The sequence below is a fragment of the Chanos chanos genome, chromosome 2, assembly GCF_902362185.1.
Source record: "Chanos chanos chromosome 2, fChaCha1.1, whole genome shotgun sequence".
NCBI classification, from domain to species: domain Eukaryota; kingdom Metazoa; phylum Chordata; class Actinopteri; order Gonorynchiformes; family Chanidae; genus Chanos; species Chanos chanos.
Window position 1 is genome coordinate 12867024 of NC_044496.1, and position 27703 is coordinate 12894726.

At 37.4% G+C, this 27703-nt stretch overlaps 1 protein-coding gene across 1 annotated transcript; it reads right to left on the reverse strand.

Annotated features, from left to right (window-relative positions):
• Positions 1-1588: 1588 nt before the first annotated feature.
• Positions 1589-27703, reverse strand: LOC115805369 (chromodomain Y-like protein 2). The gene is made up of 7 exons (XM_030765930.1): positions 27579-27703; positions 15948-16527; positions 9762-9979; positions 3648-3820; positions 3166-3376; positions 2639-2782; positions 1589-2179 (listed from the first exon to the last, which is right to left on the reverse strand). Exons 1-7 carry the CDS (start codon positions 27600-27602, stop codon positions 2021-2023), a joined length of 1509 nt encoding a protein of 502 aa, XP_030621790.1. The 5' UTR covers positions 27603-27703; the 3' UTR covers positions 1589-2020.

The window sequence follows — 27703 nt, forward strand, 5'->3', positions numbered from 1 at the left end:
GCCAACTAATTTCAAGCATTTCTATGTGGCTACTCAGTGCTCACTATCAGCTACACATCACACATTGACAAAACCAATTTAACTGTATTCAGTAAGTCTTATGTAGAGGAAGAGGTGTTTGATAAAGAGCAAGATAATTCATGAAAGCCAGAGAGACTTAATGTAATAATAATATTACAGCTACTGTAATAATGACATGCAAAAATGAAATACATATAATTAATGTCAATATTGATGGAGAAGGCATGTTTAAAACATTCACGAGAAAGGTAGACTCCTAAACTAACTCATAATTTAATGAGTAGTATAAAAGATATGTCATCGCACTCTGTCTTGCATGTCCTTCTTTGTTCCTTCAGTGATGTACTATAGTTAATTACTCTTCTGAGTGGTTTTTATGACTGTAAAAATAACACGGCACACAAATTCAATTATTTCTTCACATATCTTGGCATCTATCTTGGTTCATTTTATATCTAACTGTCTAATGAACCATCTTCACAGGGTAGACCATTCTTTCTTGTCCTGACGGAGAAAATTAGCCAAATCAAAGAGATTCTACAGTGAGTTGTCAGTGTTCAATCAAGACCACAAAAGTTATTGCAGAAATTAACCTTTAGTGGTGGGTCAAAATTTTTCTTCCATTTCATTGATTTAACAAAACGGCTTACATTACCTTCCTTAATTCATTATTATTGTTTTTTTTGGATTACCTCATTTAACATTTTTCAGTGTGATAAAGTTTTACACACTATTTCTCTTCATTTTCTTGGTGACATGTTACTGTAATGCTTTACTGTAATGTCAATTAACGCAAGTTTTGTACATTATGTTAAACTGAGATTTATCTGATTTGACAGCCCATTTTATTATGCATTCCCTTTATTAAAGTAAACTTCATTATAGAGGGCTTGTATACCTGTACATCATTACTTTTGTAATAGATGGCCAATATTTACAGGTATCGCCCAGCTGCACTATTCTTTAGATGTTAAATTGCCAGAATTTTTCTTATTTTCAATCAAATGTACCTAAAATATTACTGTGTATGTACTAAATGAAGGCCTTCTTTGTATGTCTTTGTATCAATGTCCCACTCCCCATATCTATGGCTGACAAAAATTTACGCTGTATGTGCACTGTAGTACTAATTTAAGCAGTCACATGTATCTACCTACAGAGAACTTTGCAACTTCATGGTGAATTTTCTTTAGGTAGTACCAAGTACATGCATTGGTACTGGGGTCTGATTTGTTGCTAGAGGCTTTGTCTGATACTCTTTGTCTGAAAGGAGAGGAGGAATGTGATTTTAAGGTAGGAGCAACCATGTTAAAAGTCACCCACCAAAGCTTTTTTTTTTTTTTTTTTGGCAAAATACACCCTCTGAAACAAAATGTTAATTGAACAGAAAGAAAGAAAGAAAGAAAGAAAGAAAGAAAGAAAGAAAGAAAGAAAGAAAAGAAAAGCTCACTCCACAAAGACTATAGAAAAAAAGATTAACAACAAACCAACATAAATTACTCAAGTATTTTCAAACATTAAAAAGAAATTGATTTACTCTGTACACATCTTTATTCTATATATTCTTCAGTACTTGCTGAATCTTCACGCTTGCTATTGACTCTCTGCTGCATGGAATCAGAGGCACAGCGCAGAGCAAGCACTCCGTGCCCCTGGCTCTATCCCTCTCAGAATATCTAATATTATTTCCAGATTTCCAGATCCAAATGACAATATGATGATGTAGAGTGCTCCCGTGTTGTCTCTTCCATCTCAAAGACAGTCTTGCAGCTCAGCTTCTTGCTCATTACTACAAACGCAGAGAGTAGACGTCTAAAACACCGGTCTTTCAGTACATGTGCCTCAAGCAGGGCAAAGTCAAGGCCTTAGGCCTCACTGACTTTGACCTTTCTAAAGACTAAAGCTCAAAGGTCAAAGGTCATGGTTTGTCTTCGGGCAGTTGATGGTCAGGCATTTGGTCTCACTAGCCTGTGCTCTAAAGAGATTGCAAAGTCAAAGATCAGATATCAAAACCCTTGTTCTGTAGATAGCTGAAGAGAGCCTCCAGTCCCTTTGTGGAACACCACAGCTGTTTCAGCATCTGGCACTCCTTCTCATTTACCTCCTCCAGAACAGACTTTAGAATGCTCCGCACCAGGCATTTGGACTCTTCCAGAACCTTTTAATGGAAAAACACAAGTGTGACTTGAAGCAATAGCTGAATAGTCTCTGTTACATCTGCTCATTTGTCGATTGGAAGGATACAGGCGTACACAAAGAAGATTTAAAACTAAACAGCCCTCTTGAAAGCACTCATTTGTTCTCGTGATGATAAAACTGGTCATTACTGAAAAGTATGATAAAAGTCTACGTGGATCACTACAAATGAAAGTCTATTATACTGCTCCATTATACTAGCATTTTCTTGTGCTTTTCTTTGTCAATAAAAGACCCATCTGTCATATTTGGCTATAATAAATGACTATTTTGTGGCACAGTGAGATGATCAACAAATCCATGATTTCAAGGATTGCCTTGGCCCCCAGAGCATTACTTCAGATGTGGCATTACTCTTAGTCGAGAAAATCGTCATGTGTCCCTGTTATAAGCTGCAGCTTTGAAGCTAAAGAGGACCTACAACAGCACTGCAAGCAGCCATCTCTTTCACTCTCAGCATCACTTCCTGGTTGAAGGTCGTTGGCCAAAACACTTGAGAAACCAAACCACGGCTACAGGCTTCTTGTGCTGTGAGCTTCCTGCCGCAGAACAGCATCTCATTGGCCTGGTCGTGAGAGAAAATGAAAGAAAGTGAGAGGAGAGATGTGACAGACACAACACCTTAAGGTTTCTGATACTTGCCAACACATTAAATGCAAACAGTCATCTAATTTGGGTAATGTACATACCCTTTTACTGAACAATTTGCTTAATCTAAGACTCTCAAACATTCCTTACTTTAGGACCCAATTAGTTTTATGTCTTTTCTAGGTCATGGTAATACACATTTTAACAATGATCTGTGTTTATCTTGTTTACTTGTGTGTGTGTGTGTGAAACATACTAAGTATACTGTAACAGCAGATGTGAGTATGCATGAAATTAGGGATTAGAGGACACCCCGTTGTAGAGCCAGTGATCAGATGATGCCTGTGGCGAGTTACTCACTAGAGCCACTCCCAGTATTTGGGGGAAGGTATATGATGAGCAGCCTGATGGAGTGAGACGCAGGCTAGCACATGGCGTCTGGAACCAAGCTCTCTCACTGGCCCATACAATATCACAAAGGGGTAAGATAGATGCCCCTAAGCCCAAGGCAGGCCCATTGATTGCCACGACTATAGGTTTTTTAAAGTGGATGAATGCCTTTACGAAGTCCCTGCAGTGGGAGAGAATATGCACAGATCAGGAGTCATGCTGGAAAATAAGTACAGAGGCTGTTAGCATGCAGAGGAGGCAGATTTATCATCACCGCTTTGGGTGGTTCCAAAAATACTGTTCCCCGCGCACTGCTTTCTTACACAAGTATTGCTCCTTATATTCACAGAATATTTGGAGCCTACTTTTATGAAGACAAATTCATCATCACTTTGGTTAGTTTTAAAAACATTACTTGACAAACTGCTTCGTATCACAACAATTACTCTTACCTTACTGCATCTGCGATCCTGCTACTCTCTTTCCTGCGGTCAGTGGAGAGACGGCCAATTAGGTATGAGGGGTCCAGTCCGCTACAGAAAATGCTTCCAACAGCACTGAGCAACAGCAACTTGCTGTCATCAGCTGCGGCATTCCCAAGTGCCCGACATACTTCCTTCATAATCTATCAGCAGGTGATAGGAAAACAATGAGAGCAAGGAGGTTACCATAAGCTATATATCTACTTAGAACCTTGACAGATATGAACTGTTTTGACCCATAAGTGGCCGGCCCATCCTTAGGAATTTGGAGGAAGGACATTTTTTCATTACTGCATTTTTGCTTTTTATATTATGCCAAGTTAATATTCATTTGATAATGGAAATGAGAAAGGGGTCAATATTTATTTTTAAATCCCAAATTATTAGGGATGGGACAATATAGTGATCTCACGATTTGGTTTGATATACGATATGAGGTTCGTGATTCGAAATTAGAGCCTAATAGTTCAGTGACAAAGTATGAATATTCAAAATTGATATTTAATTTTTAGCCATGCAAAATACAAAATAAATTCTCATTTGAATAAAGTTCTCTACTAGACAACATATAAAGAGATCAAAGTAACAACAGAAATTCTCATAAAGATCAGAAATAAAACAAAAGTATCATAAATACAAGCTACCGAAATGCTTCCCAGCAGCAAAGTTAATCAAACATATTAAATTAAACGACTAACATGGCGTCATAAATCATACATTAAGTATGTATCTCTACATTATGATCAGAAACTGTTTCTTTGCATAACAACATACCATAAATCCCCTCACATTTTCGTTGTTCAGTCATTTTAAACAGCAATTTTCAATGACACACGTGTGTAATGTGTTATTTTGACACTGATAGTAACATTAGGATTAGTTGAAATAAAGCTTAGTTTTTAAATGATGTGTAAGATCACAAGATACCATAATGCCATTATCGCTTTCATTGTTAAGACATCTTAATTGGCGATTTTCAATCAGTGACACATGTTCATATCTCGCAATGCGACGTGTGTTCAGGGGAAGAATGTACTCGTTTCTAAAGTCCATGCACATTAATTAAATAAGAGTTTCAGTTGTAGACAGAAGCTGAGAACTGTAGCCAAAGAAACTTTAATTTCCAGAGGTGGTTGGGTATACATTATGAACAGAAACTGTTTCTTTGCATAACAAGATAACTTAAATCCCTTCAAGTTTTCATTGTTCAGTCATTTTAAACAGCAGTTTTCAATGACACACGTGCGTAGCCTATGTTACAAGTTATTTTGACACTAATAGTCATGTCACGATTAGTTGAAATAAAGCTTCGTTTTTAAATGTTGCCTACGACAACAACATATAATTCCATTATCGCTTTCATTGTTAATACATCTTAATCAACGATTTTCAATCAATGACACACGTTTGTATCGTGATACCATAAAAGTTGCTATGTGATGCAGGAGAAGAATGTACTCGTTTATAAATGCACAGTAATTAAATAAGAGTCTCAGTTCTAGACAGAAGTTGAGAATTTTAGTAGCGCACAATACAAAGTAACAAATATTGTGATATCATTTTCTTACTTATAGAATGGATCGTAATATTTTTGGATCGCAATAGACTGAATTTCGATTCATTGTCCCATTTCTACAATCTACTTTTCATTTACCTAGTGACTACAGGATTTTGAAAAGTCATATTTTTGGTTTTCCATTTCACTTCCAAAAGTAGAATAATGAATGAATGCCGAAGTACATGGACCCCTCTGTTAGCCTAATTCAATTTTCGTCTCAAAAACAGAAATGAAAAATGAATTGTTCCTTTACTTACAGTACATTGAGTTCAAAATTGGAAAAAAAGGCAATAGCATTTTTTCATTTTTCTGGCCAGGACATACAAATATTGTGCTGATTATATATAGTCTGCAAGCAAACCCAGAATTCACCCTAAACCATAGACCAAATCACCCTCTAAAGTAAATGAAGAAATGAGATTTGTTCCAAATAGGATAGGTTGCCAACAGGTTGCACACTACATAATGTTCTACTCTTGAGGCAAGAAGTTCTTGACTAAACTTAAATATTACAGCTAGCTCCTGCTGACCTCAGTATAATGAATATATGAACTGATGCTGTAGTACCATGTGACATTTTATCTCACAAATACGCACAGTCAGTTCAAGAATATTGCTGAATCTCCAGTGCATTTGTCTTGTACAGTATGTATGACAACCACATGAGAACACATCTATCTCTGAGCTAAACATGAGACAGCCAGGGTGCTCAACAAGTTTGCCCTGGAGCCGGCAATACTCAATAAAGGGGAAACAGAGGGTGATACTACACTGGAACCATGTCTGCTGCCACCCCTCTAGCATAGGACATGTACCACTCAGCATGCATTAAGACATCAGAACTACTCAGTCATTTTTAAGTTAGCTCTTCAGGGGTTCTATACAGCTTTTCCTCTCCCTTCACTGTCTTTTGTCTTTTATATCTAATCTGATTATTTCCCATGACCCAATTTACACAGTCTCAGAAAGCTCAATTCAAGATGATATGGCTCTGTCAGACATACAGAGTAATCCCCATTGACATCTTTGTGGGGTGTGTCTGTTTATGTGTGTTCCCACAATGGTTTAACTTCATGGTGTTAATTTAAACCATAATCATCTCGGATAGACTGAGAATGATATTTACACAAATTGATAACAGGGATGAACTCTTTTGTTTGATTGACTTATCATTATTTGTTTTTAATAAAGCAGACACACTGCACAAAACAAAAAGACAAAATGATATAGATAGATAAACAGTGAAAAATTGCTACAATTCTATGAACAGTATGTCAACAGCAGAATGAATCTTTCAATTTGAAAAGAGTCAAACTGTCAGATATTATCAACTGTTATTTTCTGTACTGAAATATACCTGATTATTATAATTTTGCACTGGCCTAATTCAGCCTTTTTTGTTTAAAACTTATCACTGTTATTTCACAGACCAATGCAATCACCTTAAAACATGAACTTCACTTTATAGTCAACATTATCAATATCTTCATTCAATGGTAATAAAACCTTAATTGCTACTTTATCTCTGTGACTGCATGTCTGTGTGACTGATCATGTGATGTCCAAGTACGACAGTGAAATTGCCACAGCAGATAGAAGATTGAACTCCATTCAAATTGAGTGTTGCCAAAAACTGTGAAATTCTGTTACCAAAGACCCAAATGCACCTGGAGTTAACAAGTGACATGCACCAATATCTATGCTTCTAATTTTACCAAAGGTGGTCCACTGCAGCAGCCCTTAACCTTAACAGTGTTGCAAGTGCGTTTCCTCACATACTGAATAAGTATATGCAATATGGAGCTGGGCACAGGGACACAGCCTGAGGCCACAGTACACACTGGTCTTTATACCTCATCCAGTCCGTTCTCAGAGCAGGGATTGAGGTCAGCAGTATAAGCCTCTATCTACACAGCCTTAGCAAGCCTAGATACCACAGGGAAACAGGCATCTACATGCCAAGGCCGGTAACATGAATTATTTTCCAGCATATTTCGTTCATTCCAGAGCATGCCTACCTTTATCCACTACCAGCTGAGCAAAAGGAAATAAACCAAATATGAAGGAACAGCTGTTTTTTCAGACTAGCCTGCCTCCAGTATAAAATGATCATAAATATCACAGTTTTATGGACCTAAATAAGGATTATATCACAGATGTAACAAATGCAATAGTGTATCTAAGAGCTTCATGGTGCTTGTTTTCAGACAGCAAAAACTTTACGCTCTACTTCATCCTTAGCATGAACAAGAGGAATAGAAATGGATTTTCTCATGAGCATTAGATGAGGATCCAAGCTCATGTAAAATACATGAGAAGCTCAAGCTGTGAAAACCTCCCAGGCATAAAATGCAATGACAGATAATAAAGACAGGAAAGACCTATTCAGATTCACTCCAAAAACAGTAAAATATCAATTTTCACCTAGCCATCTAAAACATTACATATCCTGGCTACCTTTAGTCCTTTGTAACATATCAAGTCATTGAGCATACTGGAGTCATATTCCAACAGAAACATCAAAAGATAGTTAACAAAAACATTACCGGGAACATGACAATGGTACATGGTTACATAATTTGTTATAAGCTTTTCACGTCCAAAGTAAAAGAGAAAGATGAAACTAACATGTATTCCACTCTTTCACTCGCTGAAGTCACTCATTTCCTCTCACAATACCACAAGCAAGCATCTGCTGAGCAAAGAGTGAGATGGTATTATAGGACTAAACATGTCAGCTCACAGTTGAGCCAGAGCATGAGATGGATGGAAAGCTGCACAGAAAGAAAAAGTGTGTTCTGATAAGCGCTCTGTTAGGCGTAGCATGACAAAGCAGTATGATTACTCAGGGACCATAAGCAGTGTTGCTAATTATTAGACAGCACATAAGGATATGCCTAAAAAGACTGCAAAAGAATGGAAATTAATAGTAGATGATTCGCATGGACACGAATAACTAAGTGTCTACAGTAATATAGACTAAGTGTCTGGCTCTGTTAGCTCTGTGACATCCTGCGGCAGAATTTGAGCTCTTTTGTCTGAGCCCTGCTACAAATACTATGATTCTTAATTTAATTTAAACTTCCAAAATTGACTTCTAAAAAGAGATGTGCTGTTTTGTAATGCTTATTTTTAAACTTAATTTTATGGTCTTGACCATTCAGATAGCTGTTAATATTTGCACATGAATGGAAGACCACTAACTGCATGAACTTTGATTGCAACTGTTCACAAAAGGATGCCATTTTTGAACTCATTTTTATCAGCCAATAAACCCACAGACAGGCAGAACCAACATGACATAGATCACACATAGCACCAAAGATTGAACTAACTAGAGCCATACATGTAAGCAGTTCCTCCCTCCAGTCCTAAACTACAGATGAGTCAGCCGCTGCTCAGGTAAACCAAGCTGACTTGAGCTGAAGGATCTATGTGTCACATAAAATCTCTGCCACAGCCTTCACAGATTCCAGCTGTATGTCAGAACAGTGAGCATGCTGCCCTGCTAAAAAATGACAGTTCTCTGGTTTAATCATTACTTGAGTAAGCCACAGCTTCTGTTTAATTGTGAAACAATTATTCTCTGTCCTAACACCACAGACAGCAGCACCAACGTGAAAAATGAAATTTAACAATATAGACCAGTGCATATTAGTTTTTGTCAGAAAGGCGGTATCTGAAGAGCAAGAGAGAGATACGGAGGGAGAGACAGTTAGTAGACAAAAGGGAAATTCTGGAACTCGTAAATAAATGTATTCACCCCTTGTATTGTCCTGCTTTCTTTGTGATTCTCCTCCCTTGAAGTTTGATTTATATTCACTGATATAATTAAAATCATTAAATGTAATTCTGGTATTCAGTACACTGTTTTTTAAAATTACATTACCAGAAAAGATTTAATATATGCCCAGAGCACAAAATTAATAAAAGAATCACGTTTCAATGAAGACCAGTAAAAATGCAAGTTTGAGTTCCAAAGCACTGGAATACCCAAACCTGAACAGGACAAAGAATATGCCAGAAAAGGAAGAAAATGTTTGCCTTCTGTTTTTGTGGGGTTTTTACTTCATGCTCCTATTGTCTTTGTACGCTAATATCAGTGGCCAGATGTGTGATTGTATGATTCTACCTTATTCTAGTACACATTTTATGTGGGCAGTAATGTACTTCTATCTCTTAACACCTATGTTAATGTGTGTTATACTTTTACCCCTGCTATTGCTGTTTTTGTCAAACTTAAAACAAATTCAGTTTAAAAAGAGTGTTACAAATTCAGCTAACATAAATCACTGCAACCAATTATTTCCCGTGTTCTCTTTTAAAATCACGTAGCAATATCACCAGGTGTGTCTATAGTTCTGCCTAAAAATAGGGTGTGTCTTGGTCTTGTTAAGTCAATAGATGAGTTACTGAAATTTGGTGGTCAGTGGCTGGTCTTAAAAGCTAAATAGATGGACCAATAAAGTGGATGTCTAACTTTACTTTTGTGTGCAGTGGTGTCACTGTGACTGTCTAGTACTCACCTCAGGGGTTAAAGCATTGTTATCAGATGTCTGACTTGATAACAGCACATGTGTGAAGCCATCTTCCTTCCTCACAACAATGTCACGAAATCTGCAGTTGGTATCGTTCTGTCGCACGTTATATCTCAGTCGTTTGTCGAAAACATAGGCTTTATCTTCAGCAAGCTTTCGTTTCACTGAACTGTGCAAATTTAGCCCCCCGTTGGAGAGAGTGGACCCTGTTTGAATATGAAAATGAGAGAAAAGGGAAAGAGAGAGCGAGAGGAGTTTATTATGATTTCCTTGTGTGACAAGTAATAATTACATAGCCCTTATAACACACATGGGACAACACTGTCAGTAGGGTATAAATTCTCAGAGATGGACATTTGGAAATGAGCACATCCTCCATGAAAATATGGCAGTAGCATTCTTTGGTTGTGTTGATCCTCATAGGCCACTGCTTAGCCTTAGTGTTCTTTAATTAGCTACTTCACTGGTCACACTACTGCATATTAAACAAAAGCTTTAATCATCCAAATAATGCTGCTAACTGTATGTCTAACACTGAAATCTAGAATCTCTTGCTGGACATGATATAATAAGCTGAACAATGATTCTGGCATTTGCATTTAATCACTATGTTTCAGATATTCAGTATAATGTAGTGAATAAATGGGAACAAAATGAAAACAGAAGAAAAAGTTTCATGTTGGAATGCTAACAAGCTTGCTGAACAGTAGCTCTATAAGTTCCTTTCTCATTTGGTGGCTTTAAAAGACAAGCTGTGCCCATTTGAACTTTGATCCCAGGCACTGATTGCTTTTAATCTTGGCTGTTCCAAGATGAGTGAGACACAGACAAGTCCAACACCCACAATACCCAAACCTCTCTTCCACGACAAGGTCCTTTTTCTATACTGGTATACTGCAGGAGGAATATTATGACATGAAACATGCAGGTTTTTATTTTCATTCAAGAAAACAAGAAGAGTATAACACATTTATGAAAATAAAAAGAAGCTGTGAAAAATAACCCAGTCAGTTTGAACAGCAACCTTTGGTAGTGTACTCTGGTACAGTCCAGATGACTGATTACAGTGCTTTCCAATAATGTAGACCACACCAAGCTGGTATTCACCCAATTTCTTGAAATTTTTAATATCTGTAGCTTGACAAGTTTGCAAAATTACTTTGTAAAATGATTTTAATTTACGCTGGGAAATTTTGAGAATAATTCATGTAGACTCAAAGAATTTGAATGACCAGAGATGTTTGTCTCTCACAATGTAATAACCTGCACATATGATAACCAAAGATAATCTGTTTAAGAGTGGCCATCAAATTACCACATTATTACAACTGTCCTCTCTGATGTTGAAACAATGCTGTTATGTTAGGCTTCAAATAGTATCATAGTAACAGAATTTAGTAATGCCACAAAAATGGACAATGTGCATTCATGCATCTGCATAGACTCATATACACTCTTATTGTTAATTTAACACTGGTGAGCTGGCTGTGTCTCCACCATACCTGAGGTACCTGACTTAGTCCCATCTAAATGGGGATACAGTGGTTATATGAGATGGCAGAGCTGAAGTTGCAGCTAATTCAGCTTATTTCCAGGTTATTTTTAGTCTTTACATGAGTGACACAGATTAGCCCTGGCTTCATTTACTAATGACATTAATGACATATGAGTAAGTCCCTACTGATACAGCAAACACCTTTGATGAGCAACATTTTTAAAACAGGCTGTGCACAAAGAGCTGGCCAGATGCAACTAATCACAGCAAAAATAAGGAAGAAAACACGATTCAGCTAAAGGTGTGAATTAATATTCAGTGGTGAATAGTTCTTGGTTGGCAATTAGATTATAGAATATAGGATAAGATGAAAAAGAGCTTGTCATATTTGTTAGTGACCCCCCCCCCCACCCCCCCCCCCCCCCCCCCCCCTTTTTTTTTTTCCTGTTGTGCCACCCTAAGCTCTTGAGAGGACACACTGAAAAAAAACAAAAAAACCCATATGGTAATGACATCAGAATCAGAATCAGTTAAACTTGACACATAGTTAAACTTGACACATATGCAACTGGTAGCCTAATTGCAGTGCACATCATCTGTGTGGGAATGCAGAATATTTGCAAAGGAACGCAAAGGTCGCTGCGAAGGAATGCAGCGTCGTTACATTACTATTATCATTTTTTTTTTAAGCGTCCTCTTGGGCCTCAGTAAAAAGGCCAGAATTCCATACCAGAGAAATTGAAAAGGTGACTGTACTTTTTTATCAGTGTGTGTCCTGCCTTTCTTTATAAAGCAACAGTGTCTGACCCAAGACCGAATTTCTGGTGGACATTTCCCTTTTGTTTTAGTTTAGTTCATCACAGAATAGTCTATCCTATAGACTTTTCACAAGGTTATCTGACAAACACAGTTAACATTGTGTCACAGATAACCCAAACAAAATGTGCGCACATTGTTATACAATGAGTGCAATGTGATCTCTGGCCATCAAACTAGTATCCAGTGACACTGTCTGTATTTCTGTTAAATTAGCATTGCCTCCACTATTAAAAACAGTCTAATGTTTCTGTATCCAAGAGTGTTCATCTTTGTTGTTTACAAATAGAATAGCTTCATTTAGTGCAGGCTACCATCTCCACCCACGAGAAACACTGAAAGTCGAAAAGTTTTTTTTTTTTTTTTTTTTAAACCAGAGAGATCCACACTATTTGCATCTTCTAGCTACACATTTAGCAGAAAATCTTGTCAGCTGTGAGATTCTTGGGCATGAAGTTGACAACTACAAGTTGAAGTTCATATTGTCAATATTATCATGTTAATGTCTCTGTGTTAAACAATCTAATAAACATTCATAAGCAAATAACGTAAAGACACAGGGGAAAGTTACATTAGCTACTTTTTTTAGATTACCAAGTCCTTAAAAAGTCCATCAAACAGACCATAAATATTTACTGTATCCACAGAGAAATCTTGAAATATACATCTTACACATGTATAATATGCATGTCGACATGTTAATTATATCAATGATAAATGCAATAGTACGCCTACGGTCCAGTGCAAAACTAGCCTACTAGCCTACAGCCTGAAAGTCACATAAGAGCTGTTGTCCAAACTGGCAGTTGCATCAGCATTTGGTTGCAAACATTTCAATCACCCATGTGATGTTACACTGCAGGCACCACTCACCGGTCATCACATATGTGTGACTGTGCATGTCAGAGGGTTACAGTTAACCAAGCTGATGTCCTTCGAACATATTCAGTTGTTCCATAAAATTTCTGATGATGGAGTAACTACACAAAGCTCTGTTGCGTTCATAACAGAAGACAATAGTACATGCAGCACAGCTTTCATTTATAGTACTCAGCTTTCTAAATTTTAGCTGTCCACTATAGGGAAGTTTTACTAAAGAAAAATGAACCTGTTAACTTGTTAAAAAACAAAAATGTCTATATTAATTTTATGTTTAAACTCAAGCAATCCACCATATGTCCTCAAGTGATATATTCTCTAAAATACAGTATGATCTGTTAAAAAACAATATGAAGTGAGTTTGCAGAGCCAGTGATGTAATGCAGTGATAGAACAAGTTCATTTTGATTGTCCCTTACACTTTTAATAAATGAACAAATATTGATCTTAAGAATGAAGCAAACATTTAAAAAAGACACCAACTTATAACCAAGTAATCTGTGTTTGCTCACAGAACCTATTGAAATGTGGAATAATCATTAACTCAGTGAAGCATTGTTGAACTCTGATCCACATGTCAAATTTGTTTGCCCATCAGAGATCAAAGAATCAAAATATATTCTTGAACGCAAAGGGAGATATTGCTTTTAGAAAGCTGAAACTGCAGCGAATTTAGAAATAACTGGTAATGTCATAAAAATTGGCCGCCAAACCACAACTTAAATCAAAAGTTCCATAAAAACTGAAACTAAGTTTGATAAAACTATCTGGGTGCTGGTTCATTCTGAATCAAGATCTGTGTTGAAAACATCTGTATTCAGGGTTTTGACAATTCAGCATATCACGTTAGAGCTCAGAGAATTTCTTACTAACCAAATTTGCCACACAGGCATGCTACTTCATATGTTTTATATAAAAGACAGATGCAAACAAGACAAGACAGATTATTCATATTCCATGAAACAATGCTGTTATACTCATGTGTTTTTTTTTTATCTTATTTCAAAATTGTCAAATTCTTACTATCCTTTAAGATACATGAGGAGTGATTGATTAGTTCGTAGCCTAAGGTAGAAGGAGATGAGTTATACAGCTCTCGTTACATGCATGTGCGGTTCAACTCTTTGAGTGATTATGCAGAGAGTTTGAAGTTAATAACTTTTGTGGTATTTCTGTTTGAGATAATTGAGAAATGCAAGTCAGCACTGTCTGAGAAAATGGACAACATCGGCCTCCGTGCAGTCATCCACTACCTCCGTCTCAAGGGCTTATCACCCAAGGAGGTCCACGAGGACATGGTGGCAACACTAGGGGAGTATACACTTGCTGTGGCATTTCACTTCTTTCGCTCTCTCCAGCAGTTGGTTGCACAAGCAGAGCATAAATTCGGGTGTAAAGTCCATCTAAACCTTACATTCGGAGTTGCTAGTTTCACACTAGCGCCGCACTGAATTTCGGGTGCAACACGATCACTTAATCCTGCAGCTGCACACGCTTGCTCTGTTCCCTCCAGATACAAAAACACATCTCACCTATATATGTCACACACACTTGCCCAGGAGAGTGGTCTGGATGGGCGGGCGAGTGTGTGTGACGTATGTATATGAGTTTTTTTCTTTTTGTGTCTGTGAGAGAGAGACCCATGGGAGAGAACAAGAGAAGCGAAACGCCAAAGCGAGTCTCATGCTAGAGGCTTAAAAAAAAAAAATGTGACAATTTGTACTCGATGTTCATGATATAGTCATTTACTGTATCGCATGTAGAACAAGCTGCGATAAATCGAGTTTATTCGATATATCGCCCGCACTTACTTGGATCCACCTCTTCCTACCAGAGAGGAAATAACAATCAAAACAGTGGAAACACCCAGAGTCTCTGGCTCCCAAGAAAGCCAAGTCAGTGATGTCCGCAGGCAAGATGATGGCCTCCGTTTTCTGGAGTGCAAAGAGAGTGCTGCTGGTGGACTACCTGGAAAAAGGTATACTATTACAGGGGCCTACTACACTGATCTGTTGAGATACACTGATCTGGGAGAAAATCAAGAAGATTCGGCGTGGGAAGCTGACAAGAGGAGTGCTCTTCCACCAGGACAACGCTCCAGTCCACAAGTCCACAGTGGTGATGGCTGCCATCTAGGAATGCGGATCTAAACTTGTCCAACACCCACCCTATTCACCTGATTTGGCACCCTCAGACAATTACTTCTCCCCCAAGATGAAGAAGGAGCTCGGTGGGCACCATTTTGACACTGATGATGACGTCATCGCTGCTATGAGCCACTTTCTAGTGGTCCAAGGCCCTGATTTCTATAAAGGATCCGAATGGTCCATGACCGCTGGACTAAGTGTGTAAATTCATGAGGGGACTATGTTGAAAAGCAAACGTGCTAGGTTTTCTAAAATTGACTCCTTCTACCTTGGGCCACAAACTTAACAATCACCCCTCTTAATAACAAAGTTTAGTTATTGTGATGTTGTGTAACATACTGCTACAGGTTGTAAATGTCACAGAAACATCAAATAAGAATGAAAAATGCATAAAAATCTATGAATTGTAAAAGCAATCATGAACAAGATTTTAACATGTAGCTTACAGGTTCAGTGTGAGTGCATATGTTTGTGTATGTACTTGTTTTCACTAAATTAAGAGGCTGCTTTACTCAAAGTTAAAGATTAAGATTAAACTAAAGTACACTGCTGTACTAGGGGTGCCTTCTCTGGGATCAAAATCATCATCCCCATTGGTGAAAACAATTCCATATGTGCTTCATTATAAAGACATTTCAGTTATTGACAAAACTAAAAGTGTGAAAGTGACTTTGATGAGGGTAGGAGTTAGGGTTAGGTTGTTATTCTTTACTTTTGTTAAAATAGAAGTCAGTGGATGGTGTGTTTGTGTGTGTGCGCGCGTCTGTGTTTGTGTGTGTGCGTGTGTGTTTTGTGTGTGCTTGGCCATTGTAGAAAATATAAAAAGAACAGCCTTACCTAATTCATTTAAAGGTGTGTGTGTGGCACCACTGAGATCCATGTCTCTTAGAGTCCTGTCCACTCTGTTGCTGGGCATTCCCTGTGCACTGGTATTAGTCCTATAATGGAGAGTATTTACATCCCCATTTTGTAGTCCGTTTGGAGATCCCCTAATAGGTGGCACAAACTGTAGTCCTCCATGTACTCTCTTGTAAGTCATACCTTTGGTCACTTTGTCCCCAGTATGTTTGCTACCGGTTACCTTCCTTGGTTTCTGCTGGGACCCTAATCCTGCACCTCCTCCTCCCCAAGCCCCTGCCCCACTAGTCCTTTTCTTCTTTCTGGTGTCTCCTCGGCCCCTGGAGGAGTCATGTGCCCCAGGTCGGCTAACGTGTCGTGGTGTGGTCACACCGGTCTTGGCAGGCTTGGAGCGTCGCTCCTGCAGGCGTAGATGATTGAACTGTTCAATGAACTCTTCACAGTGCAACAGGTGGTGCTCTGGCTCCCAGGTATCCTCTTTGCTGCCGTAGCCTTTCCATCTAATTAAGTATTCCCATTTGCCCTTCTTGTTCTTCCGTTTGTCCACTATTCGCTCTACCTAGAGGAGGGGATATGGGTGTAGGAGGGTTTTTAAAGCTTTAAAGTGTTTAACAATGTTGTACATACTACTGCTAGTAATTCTTCTTTTACAACTACTAATATATCATGGTAGCATCTATAAAAGTGCAATCACCACCAAAAACAAATACAACTTCATAAGTAAATAACAACACTATTAAGTTAAGGATGAAAACTAAATCTTAACGAAAATAGTTTTCCTACAAAATAATTTTTATACAAAACTTTAATACCGCACAATATGCTATCTCTCATCTTGAGAGTATAATCTGAATTTATACTCTTTTAACAGCTGTCAAGTTCTCAGAGACAAATGTTGTTCTTTTCCTGTGGAAATGCCTTCTGTAGAGACATAGTCACAACCCATGAATTATTCTTATGGAAGTACCTATTTGGGATCCTTTTCATGTTTTAATTGCCTCCAAATTCGTAACATCAGTCTACCACAAGTGAAGCAGATAAGGAAATTCTTCTCTAGTTGCTAAGCTCTAGTTGATATTCCGCAAAGCCATACCTAAAGCACTGACTAAAGATCTGTATCTACTGATATAAAACACGTTGTGTGATCAAGTGTCAACATAGTGAAAACCAAGATGAGAACTGATGATATGACAGATGTAAGGGTCTTGACATTGTTACAATCTTTTAATAAAGAGCTTTGAATTCATAAATCATTACTGTGACAGACATGCAAAAGCAAAAAGATACTTTATGTGTTACACAGCATGGCACATATTTTGAACACTAAATCAACTATTAGCCAAAGAACACAACACTGTTATGTAAAAGAGATCAGAAATAGCTTACTTATATTGAAAAAAATTATATTCATCTGTTTGCTATTCATACAGGCAAGGCTTGCCAAAAAATATTTAATTGTCTTTATCTTGTTCACAAAAACTAGAAATTTAGAAATAATTATTTGATGCCCATCTATCTGGACCTGACAAAAACTTGCAAGTCATGCAAGCTAACAAATCCAGTACTCAACAAACTTATCAATCATTACAGGACCAGGTGAAATGCTTGTTGGCCTACAGGCCTAAGGAATAAGAACATTGCATATCACATAACATTCATGACTCGTATGCCCATTCTAATATCTTTCTCCACTGTCTGACTGTATCCTAAGATGTCACTGATTTACCAGTCCAATTCTATTTGGGCAAGTCAATCCAAATTCATGAAATGGATAGAAAAATGGATTTTAACACCCCAAAACTCAGATAGACCTCAAATGATTTGCAAAGTTGGAGACAGATCTATATTGATCTAGAACTATTTCATACAAGGGTTTGATCTTTGAAAAAGATTCTGGACCTTGATTGTATTCTTGATTATATAGAAATCATAAGAAAAGGGTATGATCATCTTCTCTGGGAAAACAGAAAGGATGAAGAAACAAACCAAATTTTTGATCATGTTGTAGAGCTGATGTCACATGCAGTATTTTGGGGTGGGGTGTGAATGTGTGTTTGTGCTTGTGTGTGTGTATGTATGTGGGTGTGGTGTGGTGCCAGTGCTGGTGGGGTATGGGTGAATTCAGAGAATTTATTCAGATTCCTTGTGTCCCAAACATTGTCAGTTATGAGCCTGAAGAAACAGGATGTGAAAAACTATGTTTCCATTTTGATTTCTACATAATCAAAGAGTCAATTTACAGTAAAATCAATGAGCTTCATTTTTTACAAATCAAATAATAAGTCTAACTACACAAATAACTTGAGAATAGCCGAAAAGTGGGTGTCATATGTCATTTCAGATGGGAGCACCCTTTCCACAATTAATATGAAGATTTTTTTTCTTTGACCAGATGAACAGTCTGCATTTAATGAACTTTGAAATAGAGGAGGACTACAATACTTTCCAGTCGGACATTATAGTAACTCTGAAGGAGATAATGAATGTTGGCAAGCACTGAGCACTCTACAAAATGTCCTGACCGTGTTGACACTAAACACACAGCAAACATCTGATAAGATTCACATACCAGTATCAAAGCGTGACACTGTATTGTGTGGCTTTGAATACGTTCTGGTGTTTCATGGTGAACTCAAAAACAAAACTGATTCAAGTATTAGATATACAGGTAAAGTGGATACTTTGATCTTTGTAGATGAAATGGGTCATTACCTTCGCCAAGGAGGTTATGTTTTTGGTTTGTTTGTCTGTTTGTATGTTGGTCTGTCTCTGTGTTTGTTAGCAGGATTACGGAAAAACTACCAGGTACGTCATGACACTTGGTGGAAGGGTGTCCTAGTCTATATGACCAAAATGAGCCTATTTAATGGTGGGCTAGCATAATATGCGCAGCATTGCTAAATTTTCTTACAATCAATTAGCTTTCACAATCATTCATTCTGACTTTTTTGTCCTAATAGTTTTGGAAACATATCCTGACATATATAGTGGTTGCGGTTGCAGATCTGAATATCACAGAAAAGTGGACTATTGGCCTTGGTGGACGTCTGTGCTCTCTGAATTCAAACTTTTGGTTGGTGTCAAAATATGTCAACTATACGTTCCTTGTTATCTTGGTTTATGTAGTGAGGACCGTAAAGGAAAACTGGCCTCTGCATTTACACTGAAAAGTGCACATGCACATACACAAATAGGGAGACAAAGAGTGGGAGTAAGAGACAGAAACAAGCATGTGTGGCAAGAGGTGCTCAATGTAATTACCATACACACACACGTTAAGCTTTATTTCAAGGGAATTCTTGTCTCCAGAAACCAGGATGGCAAAGTAAATGTCTACACTGGAGAAGCTTTAAATCTTACGCATTTTTTAAGCATGTTGCTCGAATGAGATAGGACCTCAGCCACTGTGTTGTATAGATAAGCAGCCATAGGGCACGCTGTACATCCCTATCACGTAGCGCCCTTAAACATGACTTTGGACTTTCAAGATCTCATACAATGCACATATAACTACATGGGGCAGTTATGGCAACATCAACTTCCTATCAAAAAAATAACTGTTTTTTTATCTTAACCTCATGTACCATAAACCAGGTCAGACAAAGTGGTAACAGCCTCTTCATTTATGTTGTAACAGCTGACCAGTGTGCTTCCTATTAATTCTATGATTAAACTAACTTGGACAAGGATAGTGAAGGCCAAAGATATGGTGAACAACCTTCATCTATGCCATGAACTGTATTTCAGTCATTACTAATTATTTTTTCACTTTCCCTAATATAATCCGAAATAAAGTTTTCACTTTGGTCAGTAATAAATAAGGTGCAAATACAAGTTGTGAATGTGTGTGTGTGTGTGTATATATATATATATATATATATATATATATATATATATATATATAAATCATTACAGCCCCTCAACTACAAGAATATATAGACTGTACTTAGATTATAGATTTAAGTTTCTGGAAGTTTTTAAAGCAGTTTTTAGGTTAAACACGTTTTTCATTTTTCTGAAACACTTGTCATGGCATTTGCACTAATGACATTCAAGTATTTGGATTTAACTGAATGCACTTGTCCCTGGACTACTGGTAATTTGCCTGCATTACCTGGCCCTTTTACTTCCTTTGGAATATGATCTTTCAATAGGTTCTCTTAGAAATCTTTATCTCTTCATTCATCTCCACTTGCAGCCATGTCACATCCCCTACCAATACCAGGGATAATGGATGACCCTTGCTTACTTAGATCTTTTCATTTTTTCTAAGTTCTTTTTGATTTTTTATATTGATTTTTTAAACAGTTCCCATTTTTTTTAAAATCTTTTACAAAATAGCATGCACTATATTAGAGTCAAAATTTGTAGGCTAAATGACATGAGATGAAAAGCACAAATGAGATTCTACAACAGTTTAGTTTAACCCTGTTCATCCAATGACAAGGCCCTCTACCACACATTAAATGTTAAAATCTTAAACTTGACATTGAAGAACATGCAGGCTCCCACTGGACAAGAAACTGGGGTCCGATAAGGTGAAAGAAACAAAATACATTATGTTCCCGGATGGTTCTATAGAGAAAGTAAAAATGGAATCTCACGGTACTCAGACGTGGCTCATAATCATGGCGTCTTGTCTCCCGTGCTCATGCTCAGATGTCTCGCTTTATGAAAAGACAATTGCCAGCAGTTTGATTTTAACAAGCTTTGCAGTAGCTCTGCGGTAGCCACAGTATTGATCCTCATCACAAGCCCCGCAGATTTTTATCAAAAATATTAAGTTTTTATTCATTTATTTATTTTATTATTTGTCCTGGCTCAAAACAAACTTGTATGAATTATATGTAAATGAGGTACACTCTTTCTAACAACTAATCAACACATTTCCATAAAATTTGGAGGAGTGAGGATTTTGTCTTTCACTTAGTACACTAACGCATCAGGCTCACATGGTTGCTTTTCAACCTGTTTTATTTCGCTGCTGCATACAGTCTACACCCAGAGAGCCAAGTGCATAAATAAGCAAGACAAATAGGAATGACTACAGAACATGGATGATCTGCCATCATAACTATGCCTACACAGCACGTAGATAAATCCAGTGGTGCTCTGAATCCAGCTTGAATTTAAATATGCAACATCTGGGCCAAATTCTACTTATTTTCATCACAAGACATTGTGAGTTATTAATTCATTAATTGCAGTACAACACTATATTTCTGCTTTTGTACACAAGTGGATCATTAAAGAATTTAAACGGTGCATAAACCACAGAGTTCAGAAAAATACTTGTTTAAAACAGACCATTAGTCCAGGGAATGAATATTATTTTGATCATATTTGTCTGTCCTCATGTCTCCTTCTGGCACAGTCAGAAAACAATTGTCCTCATTTTTTCCCTAAAAGAAGACATCTCATCCTAAAAAGTTTTGACAGCATGAACTGAAATGTGCACTGCCAGATCCAGACCAGACGGGGAGTAAGATCTGCTTCGATAGCAACTGAAGACACAGTCTCCATAGCAGAGTTGTGTTACACTGCTAACCTTCATGGCTCAGCCTTCTAAAACGGGCAAGCACGTGTAACCAATCTAAGGGAAGAATATTCCTAAGACAACACTTTAATAAAGGGATCTATTCAAGTTAATTATCACCCAGTGCATAATAACCTTGGTAGTTACTGGATGCATAACCACTCATGGTCATGTCCCAGCTCAGAACGACATTTAGGAGTCGTGAGAGAGTGTGTAGTGCTAGAGTGATAAATGATGAGTAATTTTAAACCATTCGTTAATATCTTAAAAATGGTATCTAAGAAGGTGCAGCTCAAAGTTGGATGAATACATTCAGTCACTCACATGTAAATGAATAAAAGTGTTCTTATACAGCTTCCCTTTTCGATTAATGATTCGTAGTCATAGAACACTTACAAGCTTACAAAATAAAGTGTAGATCACGCTTAAACAAAATCACTCCTTAACTTTTTCTGTTCCTCTGTCCTTTAGATGAAATGCTCCCAGTCTCATGACTTCAATGAAACTTGGGCAGGAATATGTGAAAGAGAGAGAGAGAGGGAGTGTGTGTTTGTGTGTGTGTGAATGAAATACAAGTTTAAAGTTTAATAAAGAAAATAAAAACAAAGACATATTCTTCCATAAGAGCTGTTCTACTGGTTGGTATAAAGTTACATTACGACACACATTTGTGTGTCAGAAAGAACTGCAATAATTTGCATCCTCTTGACTTGGCCATTAGTTGACAGCACAGTGATACACAAGAGGATTCACACCATCTCATTTCCCAAGTGTCTGCTGCCCTGGCCTCCCAGTGGTCTCCGAGAAACGACCAGCACAGACAGGGAATCTCCTAGGGCAAGCACTACACATTCAAAGCTATGAAAAAAAGCAGACCCAAAAGAATAGACCTGAGAGGGTTATATGAAGCATAACATCCAAAAATATAACAGCTATTGTTAGAGTCTTGGATCAGACAGACACCCCACTAAGTTATTCTCCAAGTGAATCTATTCAATGAGTATTCTGGGCCAACAATACATGATAGGAGACTTGTTTCGCAGTTGATCCTCCCCTCTTATATTTATGTGTACATTCATATACTGCACATTAATCGAGATACGTCTAAATGCTATGTCATAGATCAGTTGGCTTTGTCTTAATGCTGGTACATTGAGACATGACCAGCTCAGTTAAGAAAACAGAAAATAAGAATCTGATTAAAGAGTGTTGCAGAAAAGTAAGAGGCTTACTTCTAGCACAGTGAGAGCAAAGCATAATTTATCTTTGTGCATTTCAGTAAGTTTGTAGTGCTTGTGTTATGGCCAAGAGTGTTCATTCTGTTGCAGTTTCACAAAGGAATATCCTCACTTGTTTACCTTATTCAGACATCTGACACATATGTCCACATATACATAAACAACCCTCGCCAACACAAAGCCCGCGTCACACAGCTCAAGACCTGATGTGGTGCTCTACACCTCTGGAAAAGGGAAACCATATATTGCAGAATTATTGCATCACAAAATAATTATTCACCTGAGCAGAGTACTCCTAGATGATGTCATATAATGAAATCAGAATATGAGGAAGTACAATAATTTTAATCTAGTGTGAATGGACATATCAATAAGTTTCTTATTAGCCTTTAGACAAAGAGATTACAACTACAAACAAAATTCACCTAAATCAGATCACCTCATTTTAATGATTAACTAGTATGTATTTGGCCATTGTGAAATTGTTGATTAAAATAGTTACATGACCCTGTTTTGATGTTCTAATTTTCTCTTGTTGCAGATATTCTTTTCTTCTTTTCCACATGAAATGCACAATTTGCACATTGTTCTGCGGTTTCTTGTTACTTAGATCTGATTCTGAGAAAACGACTAATTGTTTTAAGAAACGCTCATTATTAATCAGGCAATCTATAAAATGTAAGTCCAACTGTGCTGTTAGTGACCACATAGAAATGTCTGCGAGTGATAACATGACAGTATCCATCAACCCCTAAAACCATGTGCACTACTTCACATTAGGGCTGCTACTAATGATTATTTTCTAACCAGTTAAACTTTTAATTATTTTATAGATTAATCATTTATTCCACACAATAAGTTTAATCCAAATAATGTCATTAAACATATTTAAGTTTCATTTAAATTTAGTTTTCCCCCAAATATAGCTCCAGTAGAGAGCTCTTGAAAACAGAACATAAACAATAGCAGCCTGCTGGTAATGTGCAGGATGCACATGAGACTATAACAATTAAAAAAGCTAAACTGCAATGATCTGCAATGAGGCAAAAATGTAAACAATATATCAATCAAAATTCCCAACAAAAAGTCAAAACATGTTGAGGGCTTCTATTCTTATCTACTTAACTACTTAGCATCAAACTCAAAACAGGACCCAAAAATGAGGTTTCTGTTAAACCACTATGTTGCTGTGGAGGAATTTTTAAAAATAGTGATTTCGCTTCAGTGTGAAACTGGTCAGTGTGGTAAAGTGTATTGGTCCAGGTTTGAAAATCTCTCTCTCTCTCTCTCTCTCTCTCTCACACACACACACACACACACACACACACACACACACACACACACACACAAACAAAAACGAAAATAAAAGAACATTTTATGTTAATTAATTGTAGTAACCCTAATATTATATATCAGTTTGTTAGACTGTTGAGAACATTAGTTTGCTGATACTTAACACTGGTGTTTCCTTTATTTTTCTGCATAACTTACATTTTACCCATAACTGGACTGCTATATTGGTATTGTTTAGCACAGTGTGTTTCCATAACCACTACAAGACAACTCTGTAAAATTTCTGTCTAGAGTTTGGAGATTTTAAAATATTGTCTCAAATATGATGTTGTGCTTGGACCTAGGAAGGCCTTCATTTCAAGCAATACTAAAAGTGGAAACAAAATTTTTACAGTTTATCTTAAGAGTAATTCAGAATCTGAGAGTACAAATGAGTATGAAGATATTATGGGGCATAAATTTGAACCTACACTTGAAAAATCCTAAACTTTGTCTGCTTTCAAGCCAAATTTTATGAAATCAAAAAAATAGCCTGAAAATCCGGCATGGTGACACCAAGGAATTTGAAACACAAACAGAAATTACCAACAAATTTCAGCTATTCAAAAGATAAAGATTCAAAAATCCAACAAATTTAAATTCAATTTCATAGGTCTGTTTTTAAAACTGCTCACAAAAATGCATTACCTGAACATTACCTGAAACAATATTCTTCTGAATAAATGCTTGGTCAGTTGTCATTTACCTGAGTTATTGTCTGTGTAATTTCTATGTAAACACATTTACAGGGACTACTATGAGAAGTCCACCTCATTTTACCCTTTTCCTGCTGTGACCAATGGCTTCTGTTAATACCTTATTGTCCAATCTGAACATATTACACCCAAGGTGTACCCAAAACCTTTGTCAGCACACCTTGGTGCATACAGTTTAGGCGACACATGCGTACACACACCTTGGTAGTAACGAGGTTTCTGTATTAGTTATGTGGAAACTTTCCCTGTACCTTCTTCTTCTTCTTTTTTTTTTTTTTTACCTGTTGTGACTAGCCAACTACCCTTATATGTAAGTCTAGCAAACAGCGTGTGACAGGCACGTCAGCCTGGGACAGTGAGTACTACAACAACCATTCTCCTTTGATATGCTTATAATGCATCTTTCCCACACAGCCTATGTACCATTTTCAAGCAATGTAACAGTCTTGGACAGGTGCACAACTGTCAGTGTATTCTGTAGTCACAAGAGGAAAAAGACTTGATGCAGTTTGTTGACAGGAACTCAGTATGAAGTATAATTTCACGCTAATTACATTAAAAAGGTACGGTTTCAAACCACCACAACTGTATGTGGCGGATGATAAAACAGCTCTTAGCATGCACTGGAAACCTTTTGACACATTGGCTGTCTTATGCAGTGAGGAATGTGTTAGGCAAGTAGAGCAAAGGGAATTATAAGAATTACTACAGAGAAAGCCACTGAGACTGATACATGGATAACAGGACTGTTCTTTGATTGAGCGTACCATTATTTTTGGCATGATTTTGCATTCTCTCACATATCACATTTAAACTGTGATATGTAGATCTATGAGTTCTGCTGGGTGATGCTGGCAGTGAGAAGTAAGTAACTGAGAGCTATCAATTTATAATGTCAGTAACAACAGGCTTTGAGGACACTGGGTGATCAAATGAGAATCCCATGAACACCTTAGTTCCTCCTACGTTTAAATTTGAGTAATCTGGACCATTACCAGATAAAAGAACTGTCCATTTATGGAGAATTAACCAAGGCTGGTCATTACAGAGGTCTAGCTTTACAGATAAGAAATTCAAGGTTTAAATCACATTTCTGGATAATTTACATTTAAGATACACAATCAAAGCTGTGAAAGTCCAAGAAAAAATTCCCATTTAAGTCGCTGGTCAGACTGTCAGATAAAAAAAAAAAAAAGTGACAAGCACACTCATCATAAAATTCACCAATTTTTGCATTTCTGTGTTAAAACTCCAAAATCACAATTTCAGTAGTGACTTCACTTATCTTCAGTTTGTCGGGAACAAATGTTATCACTATGAAGTGAATTAGGGCAATGTGATAGAACCTTAATCTACATCACCTTGCTGAACAGATGTCTATGACTAGCGTTCGGGCTGAACGTAGCGTTCATCTCGACATTTTAACTCTTAAGTTATCATGGGCCAAATATTTTGTTTCATGCAAAAACCTACTTTTCAAAGTGTGACAGTTTGAGACATAAGAATAGGCCTAATAAACTGCATTGACCGTATTCAGAGTCACAAAAAAGGGTGAATTACCTGAAAAAGCACCTATTACACAGAAGGTAGGAGCCTCAAATAAATCTTGGCAAGTGTGCTAGCGAGTTTTTTAATCATCACTAGTTTTCTTAAAGCGGTGTAGTTCAAACAACTGAGTTTCTCGGTCAGGTTTCTTGCTGCTGATATTTTGTTGCACAGCATTTATGACAAACCAGGAACAGTTAACAAATTTGTTTTGGTAGTTTTATGATCAGCTGCTGACGTATGCTATACAGATACGGGCTATTTGATAAAGTACGAATGCAACGTATCAATTACTTGATCACCTCTGAAACAATTCGTCCAAAATGCAATTCTTTATCACTTTGTGGCACACCTTACCAGCTTCAATGAGCTGAAAAGACAGCTGATCACACTTTGCCAGGAGCTGCCGGTATGGTGGCACGGTCATTTGTCACCTGCTCCGGACTAACTATAGTCACTAACTTGCAGTATGACAGTGTCTAAAAAGAAACTGAAACATGGACGATATGACATCACCCTTCAGCAAACAGTTTGAAATTAGCGAACATGACCAATATTAATTAATTCTGTCAGCAAACAGACAAGTGATAAACAAGATAAAATAAAATAGACAAATGAACATTTTTCATTTAAGACAGGCCTTATTAATATTTAATCAACTTTGCTCCCATCAACTCTGAGGTCGTCAACATTTTCATCACAACAAACAGCTCAATCTATAGAAGCTGGACTTCACTTTATGGACTATAAAACTATATAACTACACCTATAAACTACATAAAAAAGTAATCTCCGGTTAGAGGAGAAGCGAGCGAGACGTGCAACCAACTGACTGCACCTGAGCAAAACATTTGTAAGTGGGGAAGAAAAAAAAAAAACAGTGGCATGCGCACCGTCCAAGCCATCACTCTGTCTATTGCTATTCCATTTGTCCAGCCTATTTACCATTGCTATCATTAACCGCGACTTTTTACACCGGTGAGGAGGACTTTACATCCTATGTCTCAGCTGACACAAATTCAACTGGTATTGGGCTCTTTCACCCACAGAAGTATTATTACCCAGCGAGCGAGCGAGAAAAAGTCAGCGTTTCACCAACACATTGCATGGTGGCTTCGTTAGTTTCGTCTATTAAAGGGCTTAGGACATCGGGTTTTCCATGCGCGAGGACCTCCCCTTACTTCCTAATTCCTTTATTCGTCAATTTTCAAATGTATATCCGTTTGACAGGGTCTTACAATACCTCATAAAGATCTCCTGAAGCCATCCCTGGGTGCGGAACTTGGGCTACGCGAGGTTCCAGGCTGTCTTGTTGTCTTTTTTTCGTTATTTCGTTCGAGTGTATCGGTGAGAGCTCCGATAGACGGG